The sequence below is a fragment of the Macrotis lagotis genome, chromosome 8 (genome assembly GCF_037893015.1).
Source record: "Macrotis lagotis isolate mMagLag1 chromosome 8, bilby.v1.9.chrom.fasta, whole genome shotgun sequence".
In the NCBI taxonomy this organism is placed as follows: domain Eukaryota; kingdom Metazoa; phylum Chordata; class Mammalia; order Peramelemorphia; family Peramelidae; genus Macrotis; species Macrotis lagotis.
In genome coordinates, this window is record NC_133665.1 from 61,442,836 (window position 1) to 61,461,206 (window position 18,371).

Below are 18,371 nucleotides of genomic sequence, written 5' to 3' on the forward strand. Positions count from 1 at the left end.
ATCCATCCTTTGAAATCAGATTAAAATGTATCTACTTTTATACCACTTTTTTGTATATTATATAAATACATATGTGTTTATAGGATTGCATATACAGCTATAATCGATGTTTTTCTGTTATTCAGATTTGGGTACTTTTTAGGAATCTTTTATATTTTTTGGGTTATTGTGTACATTTTTCTTTTGGTTCTATTTATTTAATTTTGGGGCAAACCCCATTCATAAAAATCTTCTCACCCTGTTCTAAATTCCTCATTTCTTGCTTCATGATAATGCATTGCTACATTGGGTCCAGTGCACATTACAATGACATATCATAATTTTTTCAGCTATTTCCTAATGGAAGGCTCCTGTTTTTGGTTTTTGCCACCACAAAGAGTGCTGCCATTAAAAAAAATTTAAAAAGATGTCTTCACCAAAACAATAGAATATGAATATGAATATTTTCCTAAGAGAATTCCACCCAAATCAAGTAACTGAATGAATGACATAATCCCCATTATACATTGGAGTATATTGATGAATGGAATTAAAAATAAGTGCTACAGTTACTGCATTTTTAATTTTTCCAATTATATGTTATAAATATTTTCCAACATTCATCTACCTGCATATTTATAAAGTTACACATTTTTCTACCACCCTCTGTTCTCATCCCTTCAGCCTTGAATAGTCTAGTAAAAATTGTACATGTTCATTTGTGTTTAATATGTTTACATACTAGTCATTTTGTTTATGAGGAATTAGGACCAAGGGAAAAGAAACCATGGGATAGGAAGGAAAAACATGAGAAGTTTTTTTAAAAGTATACATAGTGGGGCGGCTAGGTGGCGCAGTGGATAAAGCACCCCTCAAACACTTAATAATTACCTAGCTGTGTGACCTTGGGCAAGTCACTTAACCCCATTGCTTTGCAAAAATCTAAAAAAGGTATACATTGTATCTATTCAGATAATGTGGGTGTTTTCTGTTTATTTTCCTCTGGATGGGGAGGGCATCGTCTATAACAGGTCTCCCAAGGTTGTCCTGTATATCTGAACCACCGAGGGGAGTTGCAATCATTATAGTTTCGCCAATATTTTAATATTTCATATTGTGTCTCAGGTTTTCCATTCACTTCTGCCCACGCTTTACCCATATCCAGTTCATTGCTGCTTTGTTTATGGATTTACAGGGTTTCAGACCTGGCAGAGATTTCAGAAACCCTTCCATTTTCCTGACGAGGATTTTGCTTTGTAGCTCTCATGCACCTAGATTCCCTTTTTTTGTTTTGCAGTTACTCGCCGGCAGCTTGCATTGGCAGCGCATTGCGCCTTCCTGAACTTTTGTTCTGGCCCCGCTAGCAGTCACTTCCCAGTCCCTGCCGCCTTTGTTGCTATTGCGGCTGTTGTTACTTTTCGTGATGATGAAATTGCTGGGCCCCGAGAGTGTGACTTGCTCCCGGCTCCCACAGCTCGTTACTTTGTAGCAAGTCATCATTCTACAAGACTTGGATTCTAGAGTCCGGGCCAGGCGCAATTGCTCAAACTCTTCCTGTTGCAACCCTTTCTTCTTCCTGTTTTTAAAATGTATTTTCTCTGCTAAATAGAAGTCCACTAGATTCCTGTGGAACGGATTAAGGAAGTGGCCGTTGGGTGTCTAAATCGAAAGGAAAGACATCCCTTTACAAAGATGGCAGGCTGCATCCGCCCTCTACCAAGATGGAGACGGGGCAGGCGGAGTCCTCCCAGAGCACTCACATGACACTTATAGTCCCTCCCCTCGCCCACCCCGCACTGGTCGCTCCCACACGCCTCCGATCTTGATTCCGGATTGGTCCGGTTCCAGCACCTCTAGCCTGCCTGGTCGTGGAGTCGGCTACGGGCTCTCGCCACTTCCGGTGGGGAGGGGCCGTTGGGCTGGAAGGCTTAGTGAACGGCGCCGGGGGAAAGAGCGAGCGGGATGCACTTGGACAGGGCACCGGCTCGGCGGCCTCTGCCTTAGCCGGGCAGCGCGCGAGCTGACCGCCCCGGCCCCCGGGTTCCCTTGCCCAGCTCCGCGTCCTCCGGGAGCCCCGCAGGGACTCCGTTCGGGCCTGCCCGGCCCTCCCTCGAGACCTGGACTTGAGCCTCCTCGGGCTCCGGGGCCTCGGTCGCTTCGGGAAGGACGAGCGCGCCTCCTGCCCGCAGCCAGCCGGCGCGGACCGGACTGGGCGGGGAGTAGCCCCGGCCGGGGCCCAGGCCAGGCCAGCTCGCGGGCGCCAGGGCCGGGACCGAGGGCCGCCTCTGGCCCGGGGAACCCCCCTCCCCCCTCGCCCTGGGCCGCGGCCCTCGGCTCTCTCCAGGGCGGGGGCCGCGCTAGCCCCCGGGATCGATGTTTCCCGGTGTTTTTTTAGGCTAACTTTGGGGGCGGGACGCTTGGGGGCTTTGCTGATTTTTTCTGGGGGTTCCAATGGTCTCCTGATGTGCCAGGATGTGGGACTGAGGAGGGCGTCCGGCTTGTAGAGGGCCTGGGGATGTTTTGAGGAGTTGGCGGTGGGATTAGTGTCTAACTTAATTTGGATGGGTGGGGGAATTCCCGAGCCTGCTTTGGACCATGACATGAACTGTGCGAGGGGGACCCTGAAGCTCAAGAGTCAAATCACCTGAAAGGCCTCCTGGCCAACATGGTAAGTGTGTGCAGCATCAGCCACTGAATGGGGGTGGGGGAGGGAACCCTAGTGTGCTGAACCATCATTCTTCCGTGACACAACAGGGGGAGGGGAGGGGTGTTTGCAGAGCATGCCTGGTGACACATGCGTGCAGGAGACCTGCGTAATGCGGAGCCTTTTCCCTGGGCTGACTAACAGATAGCTGGGAGGACGGGGAGCTCAGCATTTGGGTTTGGGAGGGAAAGGGCTTGGCTGTAATCCTTGGGTCCTAGGCAGCCACAGACCCGCACCGTTTGATGGAGAGCATCTGCAGACGCGGGTTGAGCTAATGCTTCTTAGAGACAGGCCTTCAGTCTGCCCTCAGCGAGACTGCTGTCTCTTTGGATAAATACATACGTTTTGAGTGGACAAATGCTCAATGTTGGATACCTAGAAACTTGCATTCTGCTGACTGAGTTGACCAAGCACCCACTTACTTTTGTTCTAATATATAGGAATTGGAAGGGCAGACCACCTTTTGCATGATTACGTAAGGGGGTTTCTAATGAAAAGAGAAACCTTTGAGACAAAGGAGTTTGTAGTGGAACTGAGACTGATAGAGCACGCTAACCTTCTAACAGTCATTTGCTTATGTTACTGACACCAAAGAGAGGTCGCTGGGGATGGAGGGTGCTTTGGAATCCATGACTCTGGGCAGCTTGTCCACCCCTCTAACCCTATGACTCAGGGTGATTGTTGCCTCTTGGAATAACAGTGGATCTTTTCTGGGGAATCTGTGGATATATTTCTCTTAATTCTTCCCCTCCCCATCTTCTTTGTGAAATGACAAAGCTACAGTCTGTATTTCTTTCAAAGCTCTTTCTTTTTATTAAGTTTCTTATTAGAACAAAAGTCTTAAAATTTAAAATCTTGGCAAGGATGCTTGTATTTTAAATATTCAAAGTTTAAAGCTGTGCTCTTTTGGTATGCTCTACATTTTCCCCCAAAGTTTTGTCTTATCATACATAAGCCCTTAAAGGTTATGACTGTTTTTTTTTTTTTTTGGTTTGTTTGTTTCAGTTGGATTAGATTAGGAATCTCTTTTAAACTCTTCTCCAGAGTTAGTATATCTTGTCTTGATTTGCAAACTTAAAAGAAAATGTAATTTGCTAGAGTGCTGAGTTCAAAGCCTTATTTTCTCTTTCCTCAAATCAGTATTACTTCTGAGTGTTTTTTGGTCATAGGTAAATGCCTATGTATGCTCCCCTGAAGGATTTGGTTAAACTGAAGTTTTGTGCAAAAATGGATTACATTTTTGATTTGTTTTAATAGTATATAAAATACGGTGAATGACAAGTTCTATTTTATCAAGAAATTTCTTTTTTGGAATAGCTTTTACTGACCATTGCTGTGTATGGTCCCTTGTTTCTAAGACAAAACTGGAGCTGAAATTGCTTAATATTTTTCTTACTACTTGTAATGGGTTTGGTTATTGTTATTTTTAGTAGTTGATTTATTTTGTTGTTGGTAACTTTGGTGAGCGATGATGAAATGTGTAGAACATATTCCATGGAACAATGAAGCCATGTCATCTAGTTCAATTCCCTTATTTCACAAACAGAGAAGTAAAATTACTTGTTTATAGTTGAATAGCTAAAGAAGTGACCAGCCTGGGCTGGAGCTCAGATTTCTCCAGTCCAGTCAGTGTTCGTTCCTGATTCAAAAGTGATGTTTGGAATGCTGAAAATTCAAATGAAAATAGTAAAAAAAAAAAAATTTAGTGAGGATAGCAGAATTGCAAATGAAGTTTTCCATCCATATTCTTGTATTCTGCCTTTTATGAGAATGAGGAACTGATATTAGTAATTTATTTTACTCCAGCTGTCCCTCTCTTTTCCCCAACAAAACAAAAAGAATATATTAGTTACACTGCAGTTTTAGTTAGCCAAACTTTCTACATTTACAATGCCTTTTGCATCAAAGAAAAAGTTATGTTCCTGGTATTTTTAGATTTAAGAATTGTTTTGATGAATAGAGCACCCACCCTGGAGTCAGGAGGACCCGAGTTCAGATTCGGCCTCAGACGCTTACTAATTACCTAGCTGTGTGACCTTGGACAAGTCATTTAACCCCATTGCCTTGCCAAAAACCAAAAAAAAAAAGAATATTTTTCATAGTCTTTAAAAAAAAGGTTAAAGGGCATGTAGTATTTATTCTAGTTAAACATCACCCCCCTTTCTCACTCATTAAAGAGTTCACTGTAGGTAAATTGAAAGCTAGCTGTTTCTTGGGTAAGGTAGAAAGAACTTCACAGTCTAAGGGTAAGACAGAAAAGCATAATATACTTAGATCAGAAAGAAAATACTGTAGTTTGTGGTTGGAGGCTAGCTCTCCACAGGAACTTTCCTAGTAGTAACTTTGTATGATTTACAGCTACTAATTAAGGTGTCTCCCTATGGATCATCTGGAAGTCACAAGATGAAGTAAAATCATAAAAAATAATCTGGATTTCTATTATGATAATGTTTGTCCTTCATTCTCTAAGATGACCACGACATAGGGGAGTCATTCTATTATAAGTGTATGAATTGGATTTGAGTGAAGGGGTACTGTGCTAAGTAATCAGTCCTACTCTCTTTTCCAGAGCCATCTGGTTCTAGTGGCTAGATATGAATCAAGATAACTGGAGATGGCCCTAGATGCTAGGTAATTAGGATAAAGTGACTTGCCCAAGGTCACACAGCTAGTGTCAGAGGTTGGATTGAAACAGGCCAGTGCTCTATTCACTACTCCATTTAACTGCCATCTATTATGATACCTTGCATGAGAAGCACTCAACTAGTCCTTTAAGGCACATTAAATGAACAACTTAATATAGTAATGAATTGGAAGGGTGGATTAATGAACCCTAGGAAAAAAGAGAGATTCAGAAAAAATAAATATCATTGTTTCTCTATCAGTGTCTGAGGAACCTGGGTAAACTGTTCTGACTGATTTAATCCTCATTCTTTTCACAGCAATAACCCTAGAGTAAAGAAGGTTAGAATAATAACTCACATTTCAATAGCACTTGAGTGTTTGTAGAGTTTTTTCCTAACAACCCATAGAGAGTGAATGTTGCCTAAATTTTTCAGAGAAAGAAACAGTCTTTGAGAGGTTGACTTATCCGAGATTATACTGCTAAGTGTGTCTGATGTGGAATTCAAACTCAGGTCTTGGTAAATCCAAGTTCAGCATTCCTCACTGTCATATTTGTTTCTCATTTATATGATCTTGACTTGGAGATCCTTTAAGGGATATCCATCTCCATTACTCTACTTCTGGGATAAGCAACCTTATTATTTAGTTTGTTGGGTGGATTTGCTTCCTAGAAAGGAAATGCCTTTTGTAAATGACCAAATCTGGTTCTTAAACTAGGGGATCTCATCATAAATGGGGAAAAAATGGTATTGTGATTTAGAAATCTATATCTTATTTATTTTGTTTTTGCTATTAAGCCCTTGAGGACAAGGCTTGTTTACTTTAGGTCTTTGTATCCCCAGTATGGCATTTTTATAAGTTGCTTAATGTCATTGATTGCTTTGTAAAGCTCTCTAGAACATGAATATCATGCCAAACTCAGGAGCCAATATCTTTATTCTTCATATCATTTGACCTTTTTAAAAAGTTAAAAAAGTTCTATTGATGCCCCCCACCCCCAGCCCAGGACTCCTCCAATCTTTTCTTGTAGCAGCGAACATTGAAGTCAAAGAAATATTGAGCAAAATGAACCAGCGCTTTGGTCATGTTTGACAGCATATGCCCCATTTTGCTCTTAAATTCATTTCTTCTTCTCAGATGAAGGATCTGTGTTTCATCTTTAGTTTTCAAGTATCAGAATTGGTCATTTTTGTTTTGTTTTGCATCAGTATAGAGTACAGTGGAAATAATTAGTGCATTCACGGACCTGGTTCAAATCCTAACTGGAGTGTAGTGCCACACCTTGGGCAAGTTAATTTCCCTCTCTGAAACTGTTTCCTTTTCTGTAAGAGCAGGACTTTGGTGTTAGAATAAGAAGGCTCTCTGAGTGACTGTGGTAAGGTGAATCTCATCCTTTGTTTATTTTACTTTGTTGACATCCATTCATATTAGTTTTCTGAAGCTTGTAATCTTCATATGATTTATTGTTTTCTTAACAGTACTGTGTCATTTCATCACATTTATATACAGTAATTTGTTTAGCTACTCTCGACTTGATAAATAGCTACATTGCCAGGTTTTTATTTTAAATATTTTTGTATCTGTGGAACCTCTGCCTTTGTCCATACAGCTGACTGTTAAATACCAGTAGAGGTATTGCTAGATCAAAGGCTATGTGTATAGTTTAATATTTCTAGGGTAGTTCAAAATTGTTTTCTAAAATTGTTGAATCGATTAAAAAACTGTCATCAGCATATTAGTTTGTCTTCCTTTAGCCTTCCAACAATTACTATTTTTCCTGTTTTGTCTTTTCAAGGATGATAGGTATGAGATGAAAGCTTATTTATTTTAATTTGCACTTCTCTTTTTAGTTGTTTGGAACATTATATGCATCTTGATAGTTCATATTTCTTTTGATAAGTATTCATGTTATTTTAACCACTTAGCTATTGGGAAATGACTCTTAGTTTTTTGTATCTATATCGAGTCCCTTTTTATCTTGAAAATCAGACCTTTATCAGAAATCACTGAGGTGAAGATTTTTCTTAGTTGACAATGTCTCTTGTTCAAGTTGTATTGATTTTATTTCCTTAAAAGTTTGTAAACTTTATGTAACTATTGTTTATTTTGTTTTTATGATCACCTCTTTTTTTAAGGATTTCTTCTGTAGATCTGAAAGGTACATCCTTAAATTCTCCTCTAACGTTTTTTTAATATAGATTTCTAAATCACAATATCAATTTTCCCCCCATTTGTGATGAGATCCCCTAGTTTAAGAACCAGGTTTGGTCATTTACAAAAGCCATTTCCTAGGAAGCATATCCACCCAACAAAATTGTAAGGTTGCTTATCCCAGAAGTTGAGTAATGGAGATAGATATCCCTTAAGGGATCTTCACTTCCAAGTCAAGATAATATAAATGAGAAACAAATGTGACAGCGAGGAATGCTGAACTTGGATTTACCCAGACCTTACGTTAATGTCATTTATCCATTATAGCCTATTTTAGAATATAAAATGTTAGTCAAATCTTAATTTCTTCCAAAACTTTCTAGTTTCCCAGAAATTCTTTAAAATACTAAGTTTTTGTCTTGGGGATTCATGATCTTGGATTTATGGAACACTTGGCAACTCTGCACCAAACTTGCAGGCTTATATTTTGAGCCTAGACACAGAGGAATCAGATTGATAAGTTTACCCTATTTAGCTGAAAGAAGAGATCAAAACTTAATTAGGATGGTGAGTTAGTATGCCAGAGTGAAATGGGCATGGTGATATGGGAGGAGCTGCTGTTGTCAAAACCCATTTTTGTTACTTATAAGCTTTGTGACCTCAAATATCCCTACATGTTTTTGGATTTCAGTTTCCTTATCCATTTAGGGATTTGAATTTAAGATGGTCTAGGAGTTTGTGATTCTGTGATCTAGCTATGGCCTGTGGCTGACAAGCTCCCTGTTTGACACTAGAAAAGGTTATGAACCCAGCTGATGAAAGATTAACTTTAGATAAGGGATACTTTTAAAAGATTAGGTGCTTGCTCATGTCCAGGAGGCAGTCTCTTTCCTTAGGTGCCAGCATTGTGGGACGGTGAAAAGACTGAGCCAAGGGACTGAGGTTTGAATCTCAGCTCAGGAACTTCCTTCTTATTTGACCTTGGAAATAAATGTTACTTAACCTCTCTGGGCCTCTGTTTTTCCTCTTCTCTGAGATGATGAAATTAGTCTAGATGACTTCTAAATCTGTGCTTGGATAGGAAGATTTGATGACAAGGGGCTATTGTGTCTTTGGTTGTGTAGTCCTCATACCTAGCTGTGGTGCTTAATTAGGTATTTGTTGGATTGAAATTTTTGGGCAGATCTGTAATTAGTTCATTAATAATCATTTCTTTTTTTTATACTTTCTTTATTTTTTTAAATTTATTTTTATTAAAGATATTATCTGAGTTTTACAATTCCCCCCCATCTTGCCCCCCCCCCCCCACGGAAAGCACTCTGTCAGTCTTTACTTTGTTTCCATGTTGTACATTGATACAAATTGGGTGTGATGAGAGAGAAATCATATCCTTAAAGTAGAGAAGTCTAAGAGGTAACTAGATCAGACAATAAGCTATCTGTTTTTTTTCCCTAAATTAAAGGGAATAGTCCTTGCACTTTGTTCAAACTCCACAGCTCCTTATCTGGATACAGATGGCACTCTCCTTTGCAGACAGCCCAAAATTGTTCCCAGTTGTTGCACTGATGGAATGAGCAAGTCCTTCAAGGTTGAACATCACTTCCATGTTGCTGTTAGGGTGTACAGTGTTTTTCTGGTTCTGCTTATCTCACTCAGCATCAGTTCATGCAAATCCCTCCAGGCTTCCCTGAAATCCCATCCCTCCTGGTTTCTAATAGAACAATAGTGTTCCATGACATACATATACCACAGTTTGCTAAGTCATTCCCCAATTGAAGGACATTTGCTTGATTTCCAATTCTTTGCCACCACAAACAGGGCTACTATAAATATTTTTGTACAAGTAATGTTTTTACCCTTTTTCTTCATCTCTTCAGGGTATAGACCCAGTAGTGGTATTGCTGGGTCAAAGGATATGCACATTTTTGTTGCCCTTTGGGCATAGTTCCAAATAGCTCTCCAGCAGGGTTGGATGAGTTCACAGCTCCACCAACAGTGTAATAGTATCCCAGATTTCCCACAACCCTTCCAACAATGATTATTATCCTTCCTGGTCATATTGACCAATCTGAGAGGTGTGAGGTGGTACCTCAGAGAAGCTTTAATTTGCATTTCTCTAATCAATGATTTAGAGCATTTTTTCATATGGCTATGGATTACTTTGATCTCCTCATCTGTAAATTGCCTTTGCATATCCTTTGACCATTTGTCAATTGGGGAATGGCTTTTTGTTTTAAAAATTTGACTCAGTTCTCTGTATATTTTAGAAATGAGTCCTTTGTCAGAATCATTAGTTGTAAAGATTGTTTCCCAGTTTACTACTTTTCTTTTGATCTTGGTTACATTGGTTTTATCTGTGCAAAAGCTTTTTAATTTAATGTCATCAAAATCATCTAATTGGTTTTTGGTGATGTTCTCCAACTCTTCCTTAGTCATAAACTGCTCCCCTTTCCATAGATCTAACAGGTAGACTAGTTCTTGATCTTCTAACTTGCTTATTGTATTGTTTTTTATGTCTATGTCCTGTAACCATTTGGATCTTATCTTGGTAAAGGGTGTGAGGTGTTGGTCTAATCTAAGTTTCTTCCATACTAACTTCCAGTTATCCCAGCAGATTTATCAAAGCAGAAGTTTTTATCCCAATGGCCGGACTCTTTGGGTTTATCAAACAGCAGATCACTGTAATTATCTCCTGCTTTTACACCTAGTCTATTCCACTGGTCCACCACTCTATTTCTTAGCCAATACCAAACAGTTTTGATTACTGATGCTTTATAATATAATTTTAAATCAGGTAAGGCTAAGCCACCTTATTTTGCACTTTTTTTTCATTAGGCTCCTGGCAATTCTTGACTTTTTATTTCTCCATGTGAATTTACTTACAATTTTTTTCTAATTCTTTAAAGTAATTTTTTGGAATTTTGATTGGTAGGGCACTAAACAGATAGTTTAGTTTTGGTAGAATTGTCATTTTTATTATATTAACTCTACCTATCCATGAGCAGTTAATATTTGCCCAGTTATTTAAATCTGATTTAATTTGTATGAGAAGTGTTTTGTAATTGTTTTCAAAGAGATTCTGAGTCTGTCTTGGCAAATAGACTCCCAAATATTTTATATTGTCTGAGGTTACTTTGTTTTTTCTTTTCTTTTCTTTTCTTTTTTCCTTTTATTTATTTATTTATAATTTATTTTTTTATTCTCATTTTGTACAAATGGTTTTTTTTACATTAATAAAATATTCTTGTTTACAAGTAAACAAAATACCCCTCCTCCCCCATGAATATAGATAGACTTGCTTGGGCGAAAAAAAGTAAAGGGGAGAGAAAAAAAATTAAAATTAAAAAAAAATAATAGTAATAATTGTAGGTATGGCCAGGTGGCACAATGGACAAAGCACCAGCCCTGGAGCCACGAGCACCCAAGCCCATATCCAGCATCATAAACCCAACCATCATCCAGCCGTGTGACATGCAAGCCACCCGATCCCCACTGCCCTGCAAAAACTTAAAAAAAAAAAAAAAGAAAGGAAAAAAAGACCCAAAATAAAATAAAATAGTAATGATAGTAGGGGTGGCTGGGTGGCAGACAGAGCATTGGCCCTTGAGCCGGGAGCACCTGGGTCCAAATCCGGCCCCAGACACCCAAAGATCACCCTGCTATATGGCCCCAGGCAGGCCATCCAGCCCCACTTGCCCTGCACCCTCCCCCACATAATAATAACAAAAAATGTGCTTGAGTCTTTGTTCCAACACCAACAACTCTGTCATGGGTAGATCTCATTCTTTATGATAAGTCCATCACAGAAGTTACTTCCATATTTTTCCACCTTTGCCATTGCTGATCACAACTCCCTCCTTTCTTATTTCTCCACTACCATGTACTCTATTTTCTCTCTCCTTTCACTCTGACTCTGCTGTAGGGTCGTTGACTGGCTCAGCAGACAGATCCCTAGTCCTGGGGCCAAGAAGCCCTGAGCCCCCATACCACCCCTTAGGCCCAGAATCCACCTGGCCCTATGGTCCTGGGCAGGCCTTCCAATCCCAGCCCCTTGCATGAAGTAAGAAAGAAAATGTGCTATATCTGGCCACTCTCCCCCTCATGGTCCATCCTCTCCTCCTTTATTCACATCCCCACCCCTTCCCCCTGCTCCCCGCTCCTTTTTTTTTTTGTGAATGACAGTTGAGACCTTTTATTGTTTCTTTTTTTTCTTTTAAATTTATTTTTTTATTCTCATTTTGTACAAATGTTTTTTTTTTACATTAATAAAATATTCTTGTTTACAAGTAAACAAAATACCCCTCCTCCTCCCCCATGAATATAGATAGACTTGTTTGGGCGAAAAAAGTAAAGGGGAGAGGAAAAAAATTAAAATAAAAAATAATAATAGTAATAATTGTAGGTATGGCCAGGTGCGCAATGGACGAAGCACCAGCCCTGGAGCCACGAGCACCCTAGTCCACATGCAGCCTCGTAAACCCAACCATCACCCAGCCGTGTGACATGCAAGCCACCCGATCCCCAATGCCCTGCAAAAACTTAAAAAAAAAAAAGAAAGAAAAAAAAGACCCCAAATAAAATAAAATAGTAATAATAGTAGGGGTGGCTGGGTGGCAGACAGAGCATTGGCCCTTGAGCCAGGAGCACCTGGGTCCAAATCTGGCCCCACACACCCAAAGAGCACCCTGCTATGTGGCCCCAGGCAGGCCATCCAGCCCCACTTGCCCTGCACCCTCCCCCAAATAATAATAACAAAAAACGTGCTTGAGTCTTTGTTCCAACACCAACAACTCTGTCATGGGTAGATCTCATTCTTTATGATAAGTCCATCACAAAAGTTATTTCCATATTTTTCCACCCTTGCCATTGCTGATCGCAACTCCCTCCTTTCTTCTTTCTCCACTACCATGTACTCTATTTTCTCTCTCCTTTCACTATGACTCTGCTGTAGGGGAGCTGAGTGGTGCAGCAGAGAGATCCCTGGTCCCGGGGCCAAGAAGCCCTGAGCCCCCCTACCACCCCTTAGGCCCAGAATCCACCTGGCCCTGTGGTCCTGGGCAGGCCTTCCATTCCCAGCCCCTTGCAAGAAGTAAGAAAGAAAATGTGTTATATCTGGCCATTCTCCTCCCATGTTCCATCCTCTCTTCCTTTACTCACATCCCCACCCCTTCCCCCTGCTCCCCCCTCCTTCTTACTCCAGATGTCTATACCCCATTGAGTATATTTGCTGTTTCTTCTCCTAGCCATCTCTGATGAGAGCAAAGGTTCTCTCATTCCCCCTTGCCTCTTCCCTTCTATATCATTGCAATAGCTTATTGTAATAAAAAAAAAATCTTATGTGAAATATCTTGGACTATTACCCTCTCCTTTTTCTTTCTCCCATTCCATTTCCCTTTTTTTCTATTGACTCCATTTTTACACCATATTTTATCTTCGAATTCAGCTTTCTCCTGTGCTTCAACTATAAAAGCTCTCTACCTGCTCTATTAACTGAGAAGGTTCATATGAGTATTATCAGTGTCATTTTTCTATGCAGGAATACATGCAGTTCATCCTCATTAAGTCCCTCATATTTGCCCCCTCTCCTCCAATCTCCATGCTTCACCTGAGTCCTGTATCTGAAGATCAAACCTCATGTTCAGCTCTGGCCATTCCAAAAGGAACCTTTGAAATTCCCCTGGTTCATTGAAAGTCCATCTTTTTCCCTAGAAGAGGACATTCAGCCTTGCTGGGTAGTTCATTCTTGGCTGCATTCTAAGCTCTCTTGCCTTCAGGTATATTGTATTCCAAGCCCTAGGAGCTTCCAGTATAGCTGCTGCTAAGTCCTGTGTGATCCTGACTGCAGCTCCATGATATTTGAATTGTGTCCTTCTGGCTGCTTGTAACATTTTCTCTTGGACTTGGGAGTTCTGGAACTTGGCTATAATATTCCTAGGGGTTGTTTTTTTGGGATCTCTTTCTCTGGGGGATCGGTGGATTCTCTCCATTTCTATTTTGCCCTCTGCTTCTAGAATATCAGGGCAATTTTCCTGTAGTAATTCTTTGAAAATGATGTCAAGGCTCTTTTCCTGATCATGACTTTCAGGTATTCCAAAAAATTTTAAATTATCTTTCCTAAGTCTGTTTTCCATATCAGTTGTTTTTTCAATGAGATATTTCACATTTTCTTGTAATTTTTCATTTTTTTTTGGTTTTGAAGTATTGATTCCTGATTTCTGTTAAATTCATCAATCTCCCTGAATTCTATTCTTTGTCTGAAGGATTTGTTCTCCTCAGAGAGTTTTCTTATCTCTTTTTCCATCTGGCCAATTTTGCTTTTTAAAGCGTTCTTCTCCTCAATAACTTTTTGTATCCATTTGACCTAAGCTGGTTTTTAGCATGCTATTTTCTTCAGCATTTTTTTAGATTTCCTTGACTAGGCTGCTGACTTCATTTTCATGTTTTTCCTGCATCTCTCTCCTTTCTTTTCCCAGGTTTTCTTCCAACTCCCTCATTTGATTTTCAAAGTCTTTTTTGAGCTCTGTCATAGCCTGAGCCCAATTTCTGTTTTTCTTGGAGTCTTTAGATGCAGGAGCTTGTGCTTCCTCATTTTCAGACTGAGTATTTTGATCCTTCTTGGGCTCATTTGCAAAATATTTCTCAATAGTCTTCCTTTTGTTTCTATGCTTGCTCATTTTCCCAGCCTGGGCCTGGTTTGGGGTGCTTCCTGAGCTTTTGGGACACTCCTACAAGGGTCTCAGTGTGTGAGGCTCTGTCCTCCCTCCTGGTCTGTGAATGACCATAAACACCCCCCTCTGCCACGGGGCTGAGGTGGGGGGGGCCCTGCTGTTTTATGGGGGGGGCCTAGACTGTGATCAGGATCTGCATGTGGTCAGAGCCCCAAAGTCCTGTTCCAGAGGCAGAGGACAGAGCTCCGCAATCTCTCTCTTCACTCCCCTCCCTCAGCTCAATGGGCTCATGCCCTGGGGGCTCCTGCTTACCTGCTCATCTGCTTCTGTTTCTGGCTCTGGGCTGCAGAAAGACCAAGCTGCTCCCTGTGTGCCCCAGGGCTGGGCTCCATGTGCTTGCTCTGGCAGAGGTCCCCCACTGTTCTCCCACTTTGTGCCCAGTGCTCCTCGGGCTCAGGAGACTCCCCCGCTGCTGTGAGCTGAGACTCCCAGCGCCCTGGGGCTGCCTCCGGGAGGCTGAAGTTCTTTGGCTCTGGCGGGCCGCCCCTCTGGCAGGCTGCACCTCCAACCCCGGGGAGCAGAGCCTTTCTGCTCTTTTCCAGGTTACCTTGAGGAGGAGAACTGCCTCACTGGGTCCCTTTGTGGGTTCTGTCTCTCGAAAGTTTAGTTAGAGTCCTTAGCTGATGAGTTTTATCAGAGAGCTCCTAAGACTGGATCCCTTCTTGTCACCATCTTGGCTCCGTCCTCCTGAGGTTACTTTGAATGGGATTTCTCTTTCTAGCTCTTCCTGCCGTTTCTTGCTAGACATATATATATGGAAAAGTTGAGGATTTATTTTATAACTTGCAACTTTGCTAAAATTGCTAATTGTTTCCAGTAGTGTTTTGGGTGATTGCTTGGGATTCTCTAGGTAGACCATCATGTCATCTGTAAAGAGTGAGAGTTTTGTCTCTTCCTTCCCAATTCTAATTCCTTCAATTTCTTTTTCTTCTCTAATTGCTGATGCTAACGTTTCTAATACAATATTGCATTAATAATCATTTCTTTGCTGTCTGTCAACTACATTTTTAGATATTTTTGATATCAATAGACTGGTGTTTTAACTTTGCAACACATAGTTGAGCTGTTTGAAAAAAGCATAAATCGAAATTCAAATAACAGTCTTAATTCTTTGGTAGGGCAATTTACCAAGTGTGATTTCTCATCATCTCATAAAAATGAGCTTTCCCAAGTTCTGGACAACAGTCACAGTAGAATATTTATTTGTTGGTATTTTTCACACTTAAAAAATACAATTGTAGAGTCAGAATGAAAAGTCTTTTTTAAACTACTAGCCATATTTATTTACTCAAATTAGTAGATTTTGGTTGTAGTCTTTCCTTTACCACTGATTAGTTTTCTCATACGTAAAAGGAATAGGTTTTAATTGTTTTGTTTTTTAATGTCAATTCTGGTTTTAAAATTATATGATTATTATTAGTGTTTGAAGGATTGGATCCAATAGTTGAAGTCTTTATTTTTGTTATTAGGGGACAGTAGCTGTTGGTATATGATCTAGAAGCATGTGTTACCTATTTCTACCCCTACTGGCTATTAGTCCTTTTTAGAAGAGTAGGTAATATTCATTGACAGCCCTAATATCTTCCATTTTTCTTCCTATGAATAGGAAGAATAGGCTACTAGTGGATTTATAAGTTCTCTTGTGGTTATTATTATTATCATTATCATTGTTATTTTTCTCTCTTTTAGCTCTTTTGGACATTTCTCTCAATCATTTGCTTTTGATTTGGAATACTGAGATTTCCAGATTGGAAGTGGCATTTTTTTTTTTTTTTTAGGATTTTTATTTGGCAGGTACTGTATAAGCTATTCAGCATCTGTCATCAGTGGTTAAGGAAAAGAGGTAGTATGTCTTTTGGAGTTTAGCATCAGTTTATAGTGTTTACATTAAAAATTCAATCATTTTCCAAGATCTCATTTAGTTCCTTCCTCTACATCAATGTTGCCACTTCTTTCCTTTGGCACTAGCAAGCTCTTGCCAGGGTCATTACATTCTACTGCTTCTTGGACTCCTAATGTTTATAGCATAGATCCTCTTAGTGAGCCTGTACTAGTTATTACTAACTTGTCTGATTTCATGATAACAATTCTTTGTAGCTTTTATGCCTCATCAAATTCTCATCAAATCTTTACTTGTGCCTTTTTTACAGGCCTTCTTGAGGCTGCCTTATTTACCTTTGACTGCTCATCTCTCTTCGATCTTTGACTTTCTCCAGATATTGTTACCTGACTAGAATACCTTCTCATTTCTTCCTTAGATTGATATCTTCCTCGGATCGACTAGAAAAGAACTGACTTCTTTGAGAATTCCTCACTAATTCTTTTATGTAGATAAGTTTTATTCACTACAATGCATTGTTATAAAGATGCAAAGATTGCTCACTGATTTGCATTATATTTTTATAATCAAGTTAGCACATGTAAAAAGTAAAAAACTTTTGTAAGCTTTAATGAGTTAAATTAGTAGCTGTTATTATTATTATTATTGAGTTGTTACACTTTGTGTACACTGTGGTGGCTCCACATGTATGTTTGAGTTAGAATTAGTTTCCTGTTGGCTGAGGACCAGCTTCCATATATTTATTTATTTATTTTCACTTGGAATAGTAATATATGCAGTGTTGTGTGTTTAATACAGTTAAAGTAATTTAGTTGAAGGTTGTTGGGACATCTTGCTGGAAAGGTTGGAATACTAGGTATTTTAGGCTTTTTTTATTGTCCATTTCAGAACTTGCCTTTTTGAGGACAAAAGAATGAAGTCTCCCCATTAAAGGCCAGATTACCTGGGCAGTTTTTTGTGTCTTTCTTACTTTGGCTTGGTGCTTCATTTGGTTTTGTTTTTCTTTGAAGAAGAGCTGGTTTTTATTTGTTATTTTCCTTTTACTTAACAGGAACTGAATGACATCTATCCAGAATTTTCACAAGTTCTCCTTAGATTCCTTTTACTGAACTGTTTTCCCATCTGTAACTGTCCATTTCTTTTATACTTGAACTTACCCTGAAGAAGCTGTGAGAAGTGAGAACAATATAGAACAATGCTCTGTCATCACATAAAACATATAAAGCTTTAAAAATGAGTTTTTGGCATGTTTCTCCTTCCTTTTTTTGTAGAGATGAGAACTATGAAGGTAGAACATAACATATTTTGTTGAACCTGGTTAATGTGTTGGTTAGTTTTACCAAATTGCTTTTTTCTCTTTTTATTTTATATTATTTGTTATAAGGGATGGCTTTCTTGATAGGGGATAGAAAGGGATATATTGGGAAATGAAATTTACATTAAAACAAGAACTAACAAGACTTTAAAAATAAATAATCTTTGTGAAGCCTCTAGATGAATCTTGGGAATTTTCCTTCCCATTCTTAGAATTTTATTCTTTGCTTTTATTGTACAAAACCAAGGACATTTAAAATGATTTTTAGTGAAGTTATATTTTTTATTTGAGATTTAAAAAATATCTAAAAATATGAATTAACTTGGGATCACCCCAAATCACTTCAGCTGACTAATTCTACAAAAATAAAATCTTACTTAGAGTATATTTTGTTCTCATAGTAGAAGTAGCAGCAACAGTAGTAGTAGTTGTGGTCTTCTGCTAGTATTTGGAATTTGTTCTCTGAATGATTAAAATTGAGGGTGACTTAAGCTTTTTTTAGATTGCTTTTGTACACAGCATATTCTTACTATTTTGAGTGCTAATTCCTTAGTGGAGTAGAAGAGACAAAGCTGAGCTTGAGTCTTTGTTGATGTATATAAAAAGAGGGACTTGGTCACAATCTTTCCTTTATTTATTTAATTTTATTTTGTGCAAATGATATTTTTTATGCATTACTAAAATATTCTTGTTTAAGAGTAAACATAATTACCCCCCCCCCCCAAAATGTAGACCTGCATGAGTAATAAAGGAAAGAGAAAAAAATTAAAATTATTAATAATAATAATAATAAGTACAGTCAGGTGGCACGGTGGATGGAGCACTGGCCCTGGAGCCAGGAGACCCGAGCCTAAATCCAGCTCCAGACACCCAACAATCACCCAGCTGTGTGACCCCGTGCAAGCCACCCCAACCCCATTGCCCTGCAAAAACCAGGAAAAAAACCCCCAAAATAAAATAAAATAATTATAATAATAACAATAATAAAAATAACAGCAACAATACTAGTAGGGGTGGCCAGGTGGTGTG

The 18,371-nt window shown here is 39.4% G+C and overlaps 1 protein-coding gene across 4 annotated transcripts in view; it reads left to right on the forward strand.

Annotated features, from left to right (window-relative positions):
* The first annotated feature begins 1,836 nt into the window (after positions 1-1,836).
* XPO6 (exportin 6) overlaps positions 1,837-18,371 on the forward strand; it is a 136,152-nt gene continuing 119,617 nt past the window's right edge. For 2 of the 4 annotated variants that reach the window (XM_074197376.1, XM_074197377.1), the window contains exon 1: positions 1,839-2,647. In XM_074197376.1, coding sequence (XP_074053477.1) covers positions 2,645-2,647 — 3 coding nt within the window. In that variant the 5' untranslated portion in view covers positions 1,839-2,644. Of the gene's footprint in view, positions 2,648-18,371 lie in introns of all 4 variants that reach the window. The other 2 variants (XM_074197378.1, XM_074197379.1) reach the window with 2 other exon arrangements.